Source organism: Electrophorus electricus, chromosome 6, assembly GCF_041902795.1.
Source record: "Electrophorus electricus isolate QZ-2024a chromosome 6, ASM4190279v1, whole genome shotgun sequence".
Classification (NCBI taxonomy): Eukaryota; Metazoa; Chordata; class Actinopteri; order Gymnotiformes; family Gymnotidae; genus Electrophorus; species Electrophorus electricus.
In genome coordinates, this window is record NC_137502.1 from 28253033 (window position 1) to 28271198 (window position 18166).

The 18166-nt window shown below is 41.2% G+C and overlaps 1 protein-coding gene across 3 annotated transcripts in view; it reads left to right on the forward strand.

The window, feature by feature from the left end:
• The first annotated feature begins 1923 nt into the window (after positions 1-1923).
• The window catches only part of arid1ab (AT-rich interactive domain 1Ab), a 48861-nt gene continuing 32618 nt past the window's right edge, over positions 1924-18166 (forward strand). For all 3 annotated transcript variants that reach the window (XR_004775867.2, XM_035525130.2, XM_081716271.1), the window contains exon 1: positions 1924-3125. Coding sequence is in view for 2 of the 3 variants with exons in the window: in XM_035525130.2 (XP_035381023.1) it covers positions 2223-3125 (903 nt within the window). In the remaining variant the exon portion in view is untranslated. The remainder of the gene's footprint in view (positions 3126-18166) is intronic.

Here is an 18166-nt window from a genome sequence, read left to right on the forward strand (position 1 = left end):
TTTCGGTCCCCACGTGGGGAGCTCCCCCATCAGGGTGACCCAGGCACACGGTCCTGGCAGTGCATGCTGCTCAAAATTTTGCTTTCACTTGTCCAAACTAGAAGGGTTTTACAAACCAGAGCTGAAATCCGGCTTGTCCAGCATCTCCATTTATTGCTGTGCACAGACTGACCAAGAAAAGCAATGCAAATCTGAAAATGTGCATATGTAGGTGTGAGTGTGATTCATCCACTCCTAGTGAAGAGGGTCTCTGGCCAAGCATTTCTGTTGCTATACAACTTTGCTTCTCAGTGTAAAGGCCCAGATTCAGCCTAAGCCAGTCTGTTCAAAGAGGAGTGCCACCCCCCAAAGTCAATGGTATTCAGTGAGCTCCAGCTCTAATGGTCTTTGTGTTGGATTCTTAGCATTCAACTTGAATCATTCCTCATTCACAAGAATGTGCTTTAGTATTGATCAAATGCTTTAATCCTACTTTTAAATAATATGAAAAAGTCTATGAATTTACAAACAAAACCCATTTCATTCCATATTTTTTGTTGGTGAATATCTTGGAACAGACCGCTCAGAAGTAAGGCTCAAAGTAATTCATTAAGCAGATAAATAAACATAAATTTTATTCTTGAGGCCTAGAGATATCTCCTGTGATCTGCTCTATACTATGTGTTCTGTTCAGCACTCATAGTTCTGCTGATAGGATATATTCAGCAGCTGACCCCCTCCTACACATATAAAAAAAGGAGAAACACACACACACACACACACATAGGCAAATGAATTTGTCACTGACTAATACATCTCTTCCTGTTTTACAAAACAAAAGCAAAAACTTAAACTGAGGGGGATTCCTGTATCTGTGCAGTGAGCAAGGTCAGGTTGGTCGGTGAAGCTAGCACGAGAGACTGCATTGTGAAGGGGAAACAGAGCTGCTGCGCCCGAGCCGTGCGCTTCGCTGCCCCATCCCCCACACTCCGATAGCGAAGTTCTGCTGCTTTTGCAAAGCACTGAGGCTGCGCCGCTGAGAGAGCGCGAGCGAGCGAGCGAGCTCGGGAGAGCGCAGGCAGGCAGAGAGAATGAGAGGGGGTGGGTAGAGACTGAGAGAAGCGAAAGAGCGCATTGGAAGAGTGGGGGAGAGAGCATGGCTGTTCTCATTTAGTTGTTTGCTTTATTCGAACCAACCAGTTATTTGGGCACTGAGACAAATTGTGATTTTCACATTCATTTTACTGAAGGTGTGGTAGGGCAGATTTGTTTACTGAGGCTTAAGTAGGTTTTTTCCGTCCCTCTTTGCACTGCATTTCACTTTTTTTATTTTCACTTCCTGCTCTCAGTCCATCCCCCATCCTCCTTCCCTTTCTATCATCTCTCTCTCTCTCTCTCTCTCTCTCTCTCTCTCTCTCTCTCTCTCTCTGAAGCGCACGCACAGGCTGTAATTTCATGCTTTCCTCTCCACAGATCAAGCTTTATGCTGCAGTTATTAGCCCCCAAATTTTCTGTCTGCACATGTAAAAGTACACTTTCAGCCTGCTTAAAGGGATAAGTGAGACTACAGCAAGCACCCTGGTATAATTATGAAAATGTCATTCTTTTATGTTTTTTCATCGTATACATTGTAAATTCGATATATATATATATATATATATATATATATATATATATATATATATATATATATATATATATATATAAAACGTGTCATACACGTAAGCAAATATAAGAACAGAGGATTTAGTATTTTTTTCATGGGTTAATCAGTCTTAATGCTATCAAATAGTTTGATGTATAAACGCGTTTATTCCTTTTACAATATGTGAACTGAAACTACGCTAGCTCTAACTACATTTCAGACGTTTCTTCCCCACTCCCGATCCGTGCATAACGTGAAGATCCACCCCGGGTATTGCATTTAACTGCGTGCCTCGGTAAAATGGCTGTGTCTCGCGGAGCCTCGTGCTGGTTTGATCGGTTTCTCGCGCATACTGTCGTTCTGTAACAGAGGCCCCCCCACATTTTGTCGGTTAAATTAATTCCCGGGACCTTTATTTATATTCTTCAACTAACTTTTTTACTCAGAAACTGCAGAGAGGACCGGATCCGGTCTGGAGGTAGGGGGTATGATCCGGGACACGGGTACATTGTTATAAATAATTGTATTTATATTCAATGCTGCTCAGAGCTTGATTGTGACTGACTCGCTTTGAAAGAGAGGGAGAGAGAGGGATATCATGGCCGCTCAGGTCGCCACTCTCAACACAAGCCCGCCCGCCGAACTTAAAAAGCCGGATCGGGACCCACAGGAGGAGTCGGTACCAGGAGAGAAGCAGCAGGAAAATAAGGAGTCGCGACCAGATAGTGGATCTCCGGGACAGAAAGAGCTGCAGGACGGGGCCGATGTAGGAAATGCAGGGGGAGGAGGGGATCCTGACATGAAGAACGGGAACGGGAATTCGTCCAGGGTGAACAATAATAATAACCAGAATGATTCCGGGGGACCTGAAGGTAACAACCATCCCGGGATGGCTCACCACCACTCGGGTCCTTTCCCTCCACCTCCTTACGGTTACCAGCACTACAACCGGGCCCCTTTTCATCAACATGGCGGACAACAAAGCCCTGGCATGGCAGCTGCAGCGGGGCCGGCTGTGCAGCCGGGGAGCATGATAGACCCCTACCCGCCCAACTCACACGACCACGGCTTCCCTAACCACTATAACAATTACAGTCCATTTCCGAATCGGACACCGTATCAGGGTCAAGGATACGGCATGAATTCCCCGCGAAATAACCAGCCTCCGCCGGCTGGGGGACAGTCAGCCAAGCAGCAGCAGCCACCAGGAGGAACTACAGCAATGGTCGGTTCTTATAATAACCAGAGGTATAACATGGGAAACCCTCAGCCAACTTCAACCCCAACTTTAAATCAGCTTCTGACTTCTCCAAGCCCCACAAGAACCTACCAGAATTACCCACCAAATGACTATAACAATCAGGATGGGGCTAACAAGGGACCAGGGGACATGGGCAGCAGTAATCAGTATGGTGGGGGCCATCCGGGTTGGCAACAAAGAAGCCATCATCCACCCCCCATGAGCCCGGGAAACACTGGACAACCACTCAACAGAAATCAGGTAAACTTTGTTAGGCTCAGTACTTTTTCCCACGTTCAGACTAGTCAACGTGAGCTTATAGAGACCTGTAGTACTGCATAGAATAGCGAACTGCTGTGGACCTGCCATTGTTTCTCTATGTCTTCTCTAAAATGGCTGCCTCTGTTTTCCTCCTAACACAATTTTATATGAGGATCTTTTACGTGCTATAAGAGTGTAATTTTACTGTATGTCTCCACTTCTGGATGCTTGCATAGACTGATTTGTATTGCATGGAGTAGGTGTGAGGGGGCATGACTTTGCTTATGGAAATTGAGAAGTAATGGTAATTTTGTGAAGCAGAGGCACCTGAATGCACCAAAAAGACTGCGCAGTCGCTTTCTGTCTTAAGTTTCTTACAGTCAGTATTTAGGAACAACGCTGAAATGTTCATAGTTTAAAAACAAACGCTCTTTAGGCCCTGAGAAGTAACGTGCGTACCAGGATATATCTGTTTCGTTATGTTTGATAAAGGCGAATTAATTCGTACGTGGGGCCATTGCTGCGATACACAAAATGGCCAAACTCTTTCTTGCGAGAGACGCGTTGATATCCGAATTGTTTGTAACATTCTCGCTAGTAGACTCGAGTACCCGTTGATTTTTAAATAAGCATTATTTATTCTTTTGAGTATTGTCGTTTCGCCAGCGTACACCGTAATGTAGCGCTGTTCGCTGTCGCCTGGTAAACACGGTCAATGATTTGAGTAAATGCAGCCTGCTTTGCTTTGGGATTTGAATTATGGAGGTAAAATCCTTCTGTCAAAGCCAGGAGACAGTTGGTCTTGGGTTGACATGCTAGCTGAAATCTGATTGGCTCACATCTCCTGCTCTTGGCCATTTATAATTGCATCTAATGTAATGGCGCAAAGAGCCCTGCTGACGGGCTGCTGCTACTGCTGCACTTGACAAACATTTAAGACAAGGTTTGCCTGTTAGATGTGCAAAACACACACAGATCCAGTTAAAACGGCAAGTTATCAATCTGTGAATAGAATAACATTTAAAAAAATTCTATCCATGATCCTGTGTGCGTGTAGTATGTATGTATGTATGTATGTGTATGTATGTGTGTATGTATGTGTGAATAAAGGGTATGTATTATGTATATCTGCACTTTAATTGATCACACTGAGCTGCATTCACTTTCGTTGTCTGTAAACTGGCACTTGAACATGTATGTGATCTGGATAATTATTGCAATACTGCAGTTTTGCTTTGTAGAGAGACTATGTAAAGCACTATTCCCAGTAATAGAAATAGAGTATAATATAAAGTATATAAGGCTTTTCTGGTATAGGAATAATGCTTATCTTCATTTTAATTTGTAAAGCCTCCTTCAGATATTTTTTTTAAACTAATACTTCTCCCATCTTTTTTAAAAACAGAATACTGATTTCATAACGTAGATGCATGTTTTACTGATTCAAACAAAGCTTTTTCTTCTGATTCTGACATTAGATGCACTAGGTGTGGTGGTTCCTTTTTACACAGCATATGAGCATGCTGATCTAAGAACAGCTTATTCTCAACGTGTCTGTAGTTCTGACAAACTGAGGCTGTGTTTACAAGCCATGTGGATGTCAGCCAAGTGTCACTTCTTTGTGCGTCTTATGCATTCTCATTCTGAACGTGTAACCATGTCAACACTAATAAGCTTGTACTCGGGCTTGCATTAGAAATATTCAGAGTAGGATTTATGCATAGTGTTGGTTATTTAGCTTTTTGCCAGAAACACATCAACCAATTTGTTTTAAACTGGTATCATACATATTAATTTGTGATTCAGATGTTAAGAACACCACTTTTTTTATTTTTTTTACTACTGTCATTTCTAAGTTTTATTTTATTTTTTTTTATTTTTTCTCATGTGATGTTGCTGTGTGTAAGGGACACCCTGAAGCCAGGACTTTTTTAAAATTCAATTTGTGACAACCTCTGTAGGCTGATAAGAGTTCACTCTCCATGTAGGCTGATAAGGTATTGAAATTGCAGAGTTCACTCTGGTAGTCGTCTTTGAGAATCTAAATACATACAGTTGTCTTAAACTCAACAATGATTTTCCATGTGTAAATGCACAAGCACATTAGAAGCATTGTGTTGCAACTCAAATTCAGGCCTTTTTTGTTTTTTATATTGGCAAACCTGTGTCATGTGTGATTGTGCAGAGTGGATATTGTTGTACTCCTTCATTTTAATTTAATCCAAAGGTGCAATGTTGCTTTCTGTGTTGTTGTGCTAGAGAAGTGTCGTAATGTATTGTGGTTTCATGATATTTAGGCTACATGTTTTATTTGTACAGTTGCAAGCTTGTATAATTCACAGTATTTGCGGATTAATGGGGTCAGTTACACATTTCTTATCAAAATGTCAGCTATCTACACGTGTGTGCTCAGATGCTATTTAACTTGCTAAGGGGGAGTTAGCTGAAGTGCAGCCGAGCTGGAAAGATTTAATCTGATTGCTGACTAACAGTAGCTAGTTAGCATCCGTGAAATAGTCTCTTCACCTATGTTAAAACCTTTTTTTTTTTTTTTTTTTTTTTTTTTTTTTAAATTGCACTAAAGACGTTAGTCTTTATCTGAAGGTAACCACTCAGTTTAGGTCAGACATTATTTAGTCTAAGGTATATTTCACAGTCATAAGTGAAGAGTTGCTAACAAACAAGATATTTTTGCTGTGCTTAAACAGCAAAACAGGAATGTAATTCCCTTGTTTAGGACTTTATTCCATACACTGCTGTATTGCAGATATTTGACAAGCTATATTTGGACTGTTTTTGCAGCATTTTTCTTAAAACGAGTTTGATATATTTTTTTTGTCAATATTGAGAGCTCTGAAATGATCTTTGGCAATTTTACAGTCTTCAATCAGCAGATAGGATTCTTGTAGCAATTGTACATGGAAAGCAGCCTGAATCTTCCCCTCCACCCAATTGAAATGCCCCCCCCAATGAAGTACCTTGCCAGTAAACTAACTGACCTGGACCCTGAGTATGTGCCTACAGTGTAGTTCACTGAATATATTGAAGATTAGCCTATGGCCATACTTCGCACAGATGTTTTCAGACTGAGTTTCCCCTCAGAGTTGTAGTATGATGGAAACTTGGAAATGAACATGCATAATTTGGGAGCAGACTTTTTATTTTATTTTTTTAACAGGGAGCACTTGCCATTGGGAGATTATACTACGGTGTGTCCTGGCAAAACTGTGCGCTTGGATTTTTTGACCTCTTAAATTCATTCAGATTGTGTATGAAGTCATATTGATCCTACAGCCAGCCCCCCTGCTCAAACTACTGTTAAGATGAGCTATACAGGAAACACTTGCTAGACAATCAAGTTTGCTAAGTAGCTGGCTAGCAGAGAAAGTAACTGTGATGCATCAGCTGTCATGTATAGATAGTGTAATTGACTACCTAAAACCCAATTTGAATTTAGCAAATCGGATGTTTTTTGAATCTTACATATTTCATCACATTTTATACAAACAGTTTTGTATGACTTTTTTGCTGCTGTGTGAGCACAATGGCTTCTGGACAAATTCTGCTCTTGAAGTCTGCAGTTATGTTGACTCGGTCCCACTGCAAACTTGTAACAAACTTCATTTATGCTGTTGAACTAATGGAAAAGCCTTTACAATGCCACTGAAATTTCCCAAAGCTAAAAAAAAAGGCAGCAAGTCAATGTTTAATTAAAACAGTAGTGAAATGATATCCTACATTTGGCTAAAAATGCACTATAGCAGAGTAAGTAATTTGACTAATATCTGGGTATTGCTACTAAAAAGCAGGTCTTAACTAAACTAAATTTAACTTCTTTATAAATGTGTTTAAAGTTAATCTTCAGTAGTATAGCCTTAAGTCTGCTGCACACTACACAATTTTAGCCTGGATTTTGCTGTCGCAGACACATTTTTGGGCTTGGCGATAAATGGCAGCATGCACCCATGACGATGCACGTGTAGTTGGAAGGGTTCGGTGGTGTGATTTTTTTTTTTTTTTTTAATTTTTCCCCGCTATGTGAGCTGTAATGGATCCTCCGATATTTTCAAACGTGTTTGAAATCCTCACCGATGAATCGTGTTAAGTCTTGTGAGTACCTTTTGCGTCAGGTAGAAGGAGCAGTGATGAGCAGCAGCCAGTCAGAATGCAATAGAAAGCTCTGGCAGAATGACTGGACTGCTGCTACTGCTCTATACTATCATTCTGATTACTTGCATCTTATACTTTTGTATGACTTCTGAAAAGCTGAAGTTAACAGCTGGAAATAAAAGCTTTTAAACTGTGAATCTTACTGTTGTCAGTGACATTTGTTAAAGTGTTTGTAAGAGAGAGTGACATTCATGGTTTGACTTTTTGGGAATTAAGACCTTTTTTAGCCTCTGCTGTTTCAGGCTCCTTAGCTTTCATTCTTTAATTCTTGACAACAGTTGAGTGATGTGTAAAAATGGGTTTAGCTAAGTAGAAACAATTACTATTAGAGTAGAATAGTGTTGTACACCTCTAGAAACCCCTAAATGTATGCATGGTTGTATTGTATGCATAGACATGGGTCGTTTATTTGCCCATGAGTGAGGGTGGATGTATTTTTGCATTAAACCTGGCTGTCAGGTTGCACAAAATACATAACCATTCCTTATATGGTTGGCCTGAGTGAACTCTAACAGCCTCATAACAGCCTGTGATCACTTGTGTAGTGTGCACCTCTATATCAACAAAAATAAAACAGGCCACAGGTGATAAATGTCATATATATTGTGAGCAGTATAGTGATTCTGAGATTTTGGAAGTCATGTATAATAATAATAATAATAATAATAATAATAATAATGAGTAATGTAGTATCCATTTGGTGTTATTTGTCCTATGTCAGACTGCAGTTCCTTTGGTGGTCTTTTGTGACCTTGTGACTTCACTTTGTTATGGGTGCTTAGGATGTCACATGTTGATGGTATGGTGCTTGGGTGATGTAGACCAGTCTAGTATGGAGCAAAATGTACTGTAGTTATCTTCTGACTGGTGCATTGTACAAATGTGCTTGTTTTTTTTTTCTTCACCATTTTTCTATTCAGTCATAAAGAGGACAATGTATAAGGTGGTAATATTTTTTTTGTTCTTGTTTCCATTCTTGTCTGATCTGGTTACATCTGAATTGTAACCCAGTCATTTTAAAGATCAAAATGTTAATTCCTTGCTGGACAAACAAATTTCCTTATCTGTGTATAGATTGTGTATTTTATTACTTATCATACTTCATTTGTAAGTTGTCCATAATTTATCTAATAATTTCTAATTGTGTAAAATGTTGGGTTTTTTTTCTGATATATTTTTTCCCCCTCAAGATATTCTTTTGTCTTTCAATTTGGCTATGTAGTCTTGAAATTCCGAATAACAAATTGCTGCAAATAGCATGACAAAAGTTTGGCACCTTCAGATGGTTGTGTAGTATGTTTTAATGTCAATTTCCTATTTGGTCTTGATTTGGACTCGTTGGGCTTTAGACTTGTTTTGAATTAGCGTCACTCTTCAGTACATAATTTGACAATTATCTTCATTAACTGCAAACTCCCATCATTCTTTAGTCGAAGTGGTTGTTCATTGTGAATATAAAGAGTAATCCTACATGGTCTGGTTATTTACAATTCAAACCAATATTTCAAGTAAAGTAAGTTTTAGGCACATTTTTAGGTTTAGGTAAAAGCATAATGATCTCCCCATGCCGATTTTTAATCATTATAAAACACTTTTTGAATTACTGGACAATTTGGTTTTGGCATCAGGATGATACAGTTGTTTTGGCAGGTGCGGAGTCACTTTTGAAACATGAGGAGTTATTCCTTCAAGATGGTGCAGATTTTAGACATGCATGCATCATTCCTAAATGGACTCATTTGTTTGGTCTATGCACAGGACTGAAATCACTGATTGAGTGAGGTGGGGTGTAGCCTACTTGCCAGTGTAGTTTGCCTTTCAGTGATCTGTAATTTGCTATTATTGCAGCATATGCATGCTGTTTAAAAAGATAAGTGGACTAGCTGGTTTGAGTTGGTTAGTATGGATGCACAGTTGGCAAGTCTGGCTCGATGGATAATTTAATTGTAACTACCAGTTGTTTTGAATATAAAATGGATTAGAAATCCTGAACATAAATTCTCTGTGGTTGTCATACATTACCACAGATTTTAGGTGTGCTACTATGCCAGAGGGGCTGACCAAGAGCGAGGCAGCTCTCTGAACCCAAGGCGCTACATTCCTGTGGCTGAAGCAGTGTACTGGCCTTGGACCTACGACCATGGACCCGGTCGTCGTGCTCACAATGACTCTCTAGGCTTGCACCTTTTGCTCTGTATGTTGGCTCTCCATCCAGTCTTTGTATAAAATACATTTATTAAAAACACGTGCTAAGAAGGCACTTGAGTCTCAGAGGAAAAGGGGTGGAGACTTGAGCCTCTTATTGGGTCTGTGTACACATGTTTCACTAGAAACATTGACCATGGAGGGGGTTTCTGTCCTTAATGTAGGTGCCTATAGCTCAGTGGGCTTTAGGTGATCGGTGAAGGTTTGTCTGCTGCTGCCACCCCAGGGTGCTGACTGCACTGCTGAGTAATGATTCCCAACATGCTGTCTCGTGCTCTGTGTGTGCGTGCACGTCTGGCTTTTTGGAGGTACGTGGAGGGTTTGTTGTGAACGATCCTTTGCTGCCTGGCGGTGACAGCTGTGTATGTGGGTGACGGGGCTGGGATGGGGGTGTGTGTGTGTGTGGGTGTTTGTATTCTTGGTGAACGCCTGAGGATCCGCTCTGACCTGCTCATGCTCCACGTGCCACTGCCACTCCGTCTCTTCAGGAGTGGCGGGGCTTCCAGCACAGATGACTTCTGAAGCGTAGTGCATACTGCCTCCTCACGCGTGCCATCCACGCGCTCCTCTGGCCTCGCTCGCCCACTCCTGCACCGTCTCTTCCTCTAACTCCAGTTCTTCAACCTTTGTTTCCTTCATTCTTATACCTAGACTGGCTCTTTCTTTCTTTTCCATTTTTTTGACTACCTTTCAGCTTTTTGCCATTTATATTAATCATTATATCGAGCATTTTCATAACTTCTTTGTCTTCTTATATATTTCAAATTTGTTTTCTGTGTAGTCAGAGACTTTTTTTTCCCCCCATTCTGATGTTTTATTTCATTCTGTTCGTTTCTTTTCTGTTTGTGTCTTTCTCCTTTGGATTGTAGCTTCCAGTTTGTGTATAAGATCAAAGGACTGTCACCAGTAGTCTAGGCCAGGGATGTCAAACAACAAAAGCCTTGGATAGAAGTTAGACTTCTCCTTGCTTCTAAATGCCCCATGAATCAGTAGCTAATAATCACCCCTTCAGTAGTTGAATCGGATCTTTTAAAGCAAGGAAAATGCACTGCAGTTTGTGGGAGCAGATGCGTGACTCCCTTAGGGTTAACCTACTTGACCAGGTAAAAAAGATTTAAGATTTTGTTTCAAAGAAATGTTGGATTTAAGATGTATTTTTAAGAATCATATATATATATATATGTGTGTGTGTGTGTTTGTCATTTACTTTTAAAATGCAGCAGATTAGCATAGTAATTTCCTTCTCTAAACCTTTGGGTTGCATCTGTAGATTTAATTTACATAATGTCTGTGTTTTTGGTGAAATGGTATTAACCTTTAGATGGGGCCTAGAGAGAATAGAAGAAGCATTGCTGAATGTGCTAGTGGAAGGCAGTGTGGAGACGACGGTACAGCTGTAGAGCCACGGTTGTCTTTCAACACTCACGACTATACAAGTCATTCTGTGCAAAAAATGAGGGTTTTACACTTTCTCCCTGTGCTTTTTGGAATGCTTTGCTGTGTACTTATGTTGTATGCGACGTTTTAATGCATTAGTTTCCGGTTAAATATGGATTTGCAATTTCTCGAGTCCATTTGGAAATTGCTGAGCAATATTGCTAAATGTTTTTCTATTGTTCCAGGTATGTAGCAAAGGTCTTGCAAACATTTGTTTTATATCATGGACTGGTATGTATTATCAAGCTACCATCTTCTCAAAGTCTGATGCAGTGTTTTTCTTTGATCTTTATGAGGCTATTTTTGTTTGTCTTATACATTATCTGAAGATCACAAAGTAAATGTTCCCCGTCCCCATACTGTTCACTGTAAATTCAGACTAATTTTAATAATGAAGTCTGTTAACATGACTTGTATAATAAATCAAATGCATAGTTTCTTGACCCTCTGGTAGAATGTCTTGTGTTGTATTTTGTTCATCTCAGTTCATGTTGTATATTGGAAAGTGTCCTCATCTGAATTGGTCCTTGTAGTGGAGGCATTGTTTCCAAGCAAACACGACCTAGTTCATCTGAAAAATGCCTGAGATTTGGAGTTTGTTAAAGATCTGTCTCCGAAATGTCAAGAACAATGACCTTGATGATGCAAGACATGCATAGCTGGTATACTCTGGGTAGGAAATGATGTAATAAAATGTAATTGTTCATACTAAAGCTTTAATAAAATGTATTTGAGAAGGGCCAAGAGGTACTTATTCATATATACCCATACTGAACCCATTTCAAAATAACTGGGCCAGAGTGAGGTGCAACCAAATTTAAAGCTTGAACTAAGAGGTTCAGATCTTTATGCTGTTCTGTCAAATAGTCCAGAGTTTGAAAGACTTGTTCATTTCAGTGCAAAACCTTATCTGTGGCTTAACTATGTTCTCTATAAAGGTTTCCCTACTTACTCTACATATGGGCTACAACGTGTCTCAGTGTAACCATGTGACTGACTTGCATAAAGAATACTCAAGAGTACAGGAAAGCATTTTGTTGGTCTCGATCAGGGGAGCCCAGCTCCTGAGGTCCTGGGGATCTACAGAATTTCATAATCTATTACACCTGATCCAGATGTAACCAAGGTGTTCAGTGGCACCTGAAATTAGATCTAGGTGTACAGGAACTAAACTGCAGACTGTGGTGGATGTCCAGGACCCAGAGTTGCGCACCCTCATGGAGCCCATTGAGGTGTTTGGCCTGTTCTTATGTTCAATGGGAGAGGCATCTTGCTCTGTTTTGCTCCAGCATGACTTGGGGAAGGCGGATGGGGACATGGCTGCACTTTTTTAAATGTGTTTATTAGAATTGTCTGATATGGCATTTAAAATGTTCTGTAGGAGACATCTCAAAAGCTGGTTCTGCCCATCCCTTAATTCCACCCTTTTCTCTCAAGCTCATATTTCTTGTTGGGGCAGGTGTAATCAGGAGAAATGATAGTATCTTTCACAGAGAAAGAAGCATCTAAAATATATTGATTAGAACCCTTTACAAATTAAATAAAATGCATTCCCTCTTATGACAAAAAAAAAGAAGAGGGGGGGAAAAAGCAGGGTAATGGAATTTCGTGCATTTTCAGACGGGCGGCAGTTCAGATTGTAGCAGTGATTAGAAGCTTTACCGTTGCAAAGACAGGTGATTAAAATACGGCGACCTGTACATTACACCTCCTGGGATGACTGTTTAGAATGGAAATCACGTTTTGGAAGTAAAGGTGAATAAAATATTCTCTTCATAGCTTTGTGATGACAGTAATATTGTACATTTTAAAGCTGTACTACACCAAAGTAATAATTCCCACAGTGGACTACATCAGGCCAGGTAGATCTGGAGAGCATAACAGTTTTTTTTTTTTCCCCCTCAGTCTAGCCTGCCTGACATCTCCCTCCATTCACAATTTGAGGCCTAAACAGACATAAAGGATGAAGTTCAGACTGTATCTGTCATTTGTTTTGTGAAGGGCTTCAGAATTGTGTGTGTGTGTGTGTGCGTGTGCAGGGAACGCCCAGCCAGCACTGCAGTCTCACACCACTCACAGTACTGTAACACAAACACCAGCTCTGTGGCGTCAGGTCCTCTCATACACCTAAACACGCTGGGATTTGCATGCTGGGATTCTAATTTTGTTTAAGTGCGGCTTGCGAACAAAATTCAGAGGCAAACAAGGCTGTTTTGGCTCCATTTTGATCAAGTCAGCAGGCAAGTGAGAGGCCATGTCTCTTACTCGTGCAGTAGATGCTGTTGGTGCACATTCCTCACTTTATGCATTGAAGCTCCATGGTGGGATGTGTAAATGTACTCCTTGTAATGCTTTCTCTCTAACCACAGCTACTCTGACTGATTGTGCTTGGTTGTGTGTAGTTCACTCACAGAGGACAGTGGATTCAGGATGTTCAGATTCTAATGAATGTACTGTTAGTGAGTGCTGCGGCAGATAGCAGTCTCTCCTCTCTGTCTCCCGCAGTCCAACGCTCCCGACGCTCTGAGCTCCAGGGTCTGCCTGGTTGCCCCTCACCTGACTGATCAGGCCCTCTCTCCTTCCACTCTGCGTTTTCACAGCAGAGGTGTGCTCCAGGGCCAAATCTCAGAGTAGGCGCAAGAGCGAGGGTGAGATGTCATGGTACTGATAAAAGTGCTTCATCCATGCTCTATTCGCATGGTTGTCAGGAAAGCCTGGCAAGTCAAACTGCTACCCCCACCCCCCTCCACCTTGGGAATTTCAAATGAGGGGCCGGGAAGATGGGCCAGGAGGACAGGCTGTCATCCATTCAGCAGCCAGCAGCGAGCAGTACTCCCTCTCCAGTCAGTGTGACATGTTGACAGTCCAGGCATGTGGCTGTCGGAGTTATTTCAAAGCGGTTAGTTTCTACTTCAGAGGATGGCACAGAACTCTTAGAAGGTGTTTTTTGAGTGCTTGAGCCCAAATTTTTAGCCCAAGCAGAATGCCCCTGCCAAACTGCTGTGTACTCGAACACACACTCCATGTAACACAACGATGAGAGTGATGCGTAACATCTATCTTCTCCCAGCTGGCTAAAGTAAGCCATTTCCACTGCTGATCGATCTCGATCTCTCTCTCTCTCTCTCTCTCTCTCTCTCTCTCTCCCCCCCCCCCCCAGTTTTATATCCACACACTCCAAATCTTTTAGAACGTTTCTGAACAGCTGGGTGAACATCTGGGAGGAGTGAGTGTGCGTGTGCTACTACTTAGCACAGATGAGGGGTGTGGCATAGGCAAGGCTGATCTCTGGGAGAATAAAGATGTCTCTGCTTTGAAAATCCAAGCCCAGTAAGCACTTCACAGACTTGAGTGTTTGGGATATGCTGTAGTTTCTTACCCTGCTAGTTCCACATACAGCTGGACAGGATAGAAAAGCAAGCTGGCAGTGATGACCTGGCTGTTTATAGTGGTGGAGATTGAGGTCCAAAGAAATTAGATAGGCACCTAATGTATACGATATAAAAAATATAATGCAGCAGTCAAACTTATAAAAAAACTCAAAAACTTAATTACATTTGGCAGTGGCTAAAGCTGGTACTAAACACTTCACAGAAAAATATTGGTTGGATATTTAACTGGACGCAAATGGAAATTATTTTGGCAGTTATGTTCTTGGTATATTTTAGCCGTTTCCCTAAAATACTGCCCCCAGGTCAGTGTCGGGTCTCAATTCCCTTGGGTTTTTCCATGTAGGCTGGCACATGTAGCAACACATGATGAGACGTTTTGAAGCAGCTCTTAGTTATGGAGTAATGAGGGTGGGAAAAGCAGTGTTGCCTGTTTACTGATCCTGGTCACAGCCTTTATGGTCTTCTTAAAACTTCCTTTGCCTAAATCATATTAACTGCTGTAATGAATTGGCAGCACTGGTCTCAGAGTAGTGCAAAGCAAACTGCCTGAGCATTCTCTGAGTGAGTGGTGGTCTTAGCTCTGTTATGGGGTAAACCCAGATAGTGGTGTGTGTGGTAGAACAATAGTCCTGGGCACCGTGGCTGTGTGGAGGATTAAATTAGCAGCAGTTGTTTATCGTGTATCCCTCGTCCATCTGTCTGATTCTGAAGAGCCAGTGCTGTCTCTGCAATCAGACACTGCTTCACCAACCCTTCCCCACCAAAACTCACAGAGAATATTAAACTCTTTCAGAATCAGTAGTTTTGGTAATTAATCCTTTAGGAAATTTATGAATTAAGTTAAATGGCCTTTTAAAATAATGAGAAGTGAATTATTTTTTATCTGTGATTTGTGATGCTAGGGCCTGCAGTCAAGATAAATGCCTTTTGTGATTTTTCTTATGATGAATAAAGGAAACTTTGAAGTTCACTTCAGAATGCTAAAGCAGTTAACTAAGTCTCTCTGGAAAAAGAAAACGGTCAGACAGGAGAGAATACTTGAGCTACATCTCCACAGTGGTGCATGTTGTTCAAGTATGTTTTGGAATAATTGAGGTGGACAAGGAGACTCAAAGGTTTTACATTTTCCAAAGTTCCAACAGTAAAAATGAACATGTTCTCAGTGAGCGTTACTGTCAGACGTTATATTTATTTGCCAACTGTTTTAAATGGGGAAACATGAGCAAAACTTCACACGCACGCACACATGCTGCGAAGCCTTCCTATCTCTTTGCCACGTGCTCGGCAGTGACTCAATCTGCCTAGTGGAACCTCCTCTGCCAAGAGGGCTTGACTTCTCTCTATGCAGATTAGCCATGTGCTAATTGCAGTTACTTAATTAATTATTTTTTTGGGAGGGAGTGTGTGGATGCTCTCCTAACTCGCTGACTTATGAGAGGCTGGATTGCAGCGGCGACAGAATCTGACTGGCTCAGTGTTTAAAAGGGATGGGCTTTTATGGTAATATGCGCAGGGGTATAAACAAATGCAAGACTTAAGCAAATATGAACACATCGTAATGTATCTGGAGCAGGGAGGTCAGACTCGTACTTTGGCCTCCGAATACAGGCACATAAGAAGTCTGACACTTTACTCATATACCAGGCCTTCTGTGTAACTGTGGTTTAGATGCAAAACAATGCGCTTATTTACATGTTTGGTTCTGTTTTTGTAAGGCTTTAAGATGTTTAAAGCCCTCTCTGCCTTTAGATATCATTGTTAAGGGGTTCTACACATGGATCCAGATGATGTCCCTTATTAACCTTGTAAGACTGTGTGCCGGATTAATTGTTACCGTTCATAGAAGCAGGATTTCTTGCTTTTTTTTTTAAAAAAAAAGGCTTTATTCTGTTGCAGAGAGATCTTGCTCTCTCTGACCTCCGATCAGGATAAATGAACAGCATTTCCTCAGGGAACAAAAGCCCGACTAGTGCTTCCTCCTCTCGCGGCTTTTGCCGAGGGGAAGCCCAAGGTGTGTGTATTTTGTATACAAAGTACCCCGTAGGTGAGATTTTTAGCAACTGGGGTGTTTTTGTAATAAATGTGTTGTACACCTCCATGTTTTGGGCATGAGGAGCTGATGTGTGGATTTCGATGGTCATTTAATTCAGTTGGTTATGGGGCTAGTTGATACAGGTTCCCATATTCTGGAATCAGCTTTGCTTTAGCAGCAGAAATATTTCGCATCTAATTGCTAGCGTTGAGTAATCAGGAGGAGTCTAGCCTGTTGCACTCAACATAATGTATGCATTCATAAAGGGTTGTTCTCTTTGTAAATAGACTACTGCAGTCGTTTATACGCCCAACAGTATTAGCATGCCTCTTGCATTTATTAGCGGTCCTCACTGTAGCTGATTGATAGTGAGACTCCGTTTGCATAATTTGTTTCACTTTGTTGTGTTTTGAGGTCAAGGCTCGAGGAGAGGTCACTACTGTGAGCCCTGTGGGCCTGACACCTGTCTCTCCTACAGAGACGCCAGAGCTCCGGAGTGTGTGGGGGATTTGACTTTAGTTGTTTTGTCAGCCTCTCTCGCAGGTCTGTGTGCATGTGCTCAAGGGCCTTTCGGTCAGAACCAGATTCACTAACCTGGGTGTAGCAGTGCTAGCCAATTATAAAGGCGCAGTTTAATACTGTAGTATACCTGTTAAGGTCGCAGTACTGTCCTGCAGCCATGTGCTGTGATACTGCAGGAGATCGTTACTGTAGCTGGCACACCAGCATTGTGCAAGAGAAGTGTCTTAATACTCTGATCATGAATTAAGTAAGTGAAGTCAACCTGCAGAAATGCTCTGAAGTTTTTACTTGGAGAAAAAACACATTTTGTCCTGTACAGCTTTAAGTTTTCACTGCACATTGTCAGATGAAACCATTAAAAGGCTTTATTTAACAAAAATATAGAAGTGAGAAGAAACAAACCAATCTTGTGTGGTTTTCTCCCTTCAGTCCAATCTCCTATTTTCAATGCATCAATTACACAAAGCACAGTTACATGGAGGAAAATTGGGGATGTTGATGGCCTACTCACACTACGGTCAAGTTCATGTTTATTTGGGACATGTCCTGAATAACGGTGGGCCTAAATCGCATTTGGTTTTGGAAGAAATAATGGCTGTTGTACATCCCAATCTTTTAAAAATCTTTTGCTCAAATAAAGAGGAACCTGACTGAAGGCCCAGGCTTCCACATTTATCAGCAGAACGTCTCGACGTGCTGCGACCAAGCAATGAATTTCTTGGAGATTTAGCAAGATTGTCAAAGGCTTAAACGACTGTCTCGTGTGGCATGTGTTTAAACTGACGAGGAGCTGCAGAGCAGCGGTAAGGCACTTGCTGCCGTCACCTGGCACAGGTGAGAATGTCTCCGGATCCACCCCCACTAGAATGAATGGGAAATGTAGCCATGATTACTTTAAAGAAAGTGTTTACACAGAATAAAACAGCGTATCCCCCTTGTCATCAGTTCTAACCTTTAGCTGTCTGATTTATGCAGTGTAAGCAAAACTTTGTTTAAAATGAAATGAAACCAAACCAATGCGGGCCAGTCCAATATGCTTTCTCATTTGAATTGATGTTGGTAGTGTAAAAATTGTATTATACTTTTATTTTATTTTTAGAAATAAAACATTGGCCACAGGTGTGACATGTTCAGCATGGGTTTAGCAACAGGAGACATCCATGTTTCCACTGGGCTGCCATGTTATACAAAAATCACCTTTCATCCAAGTCCCAGAGTGTATCTGGATTAGCCATAGAACAGCAAATTTCAGCTCCAACTCTTAAATAAGAGAACATGAACAC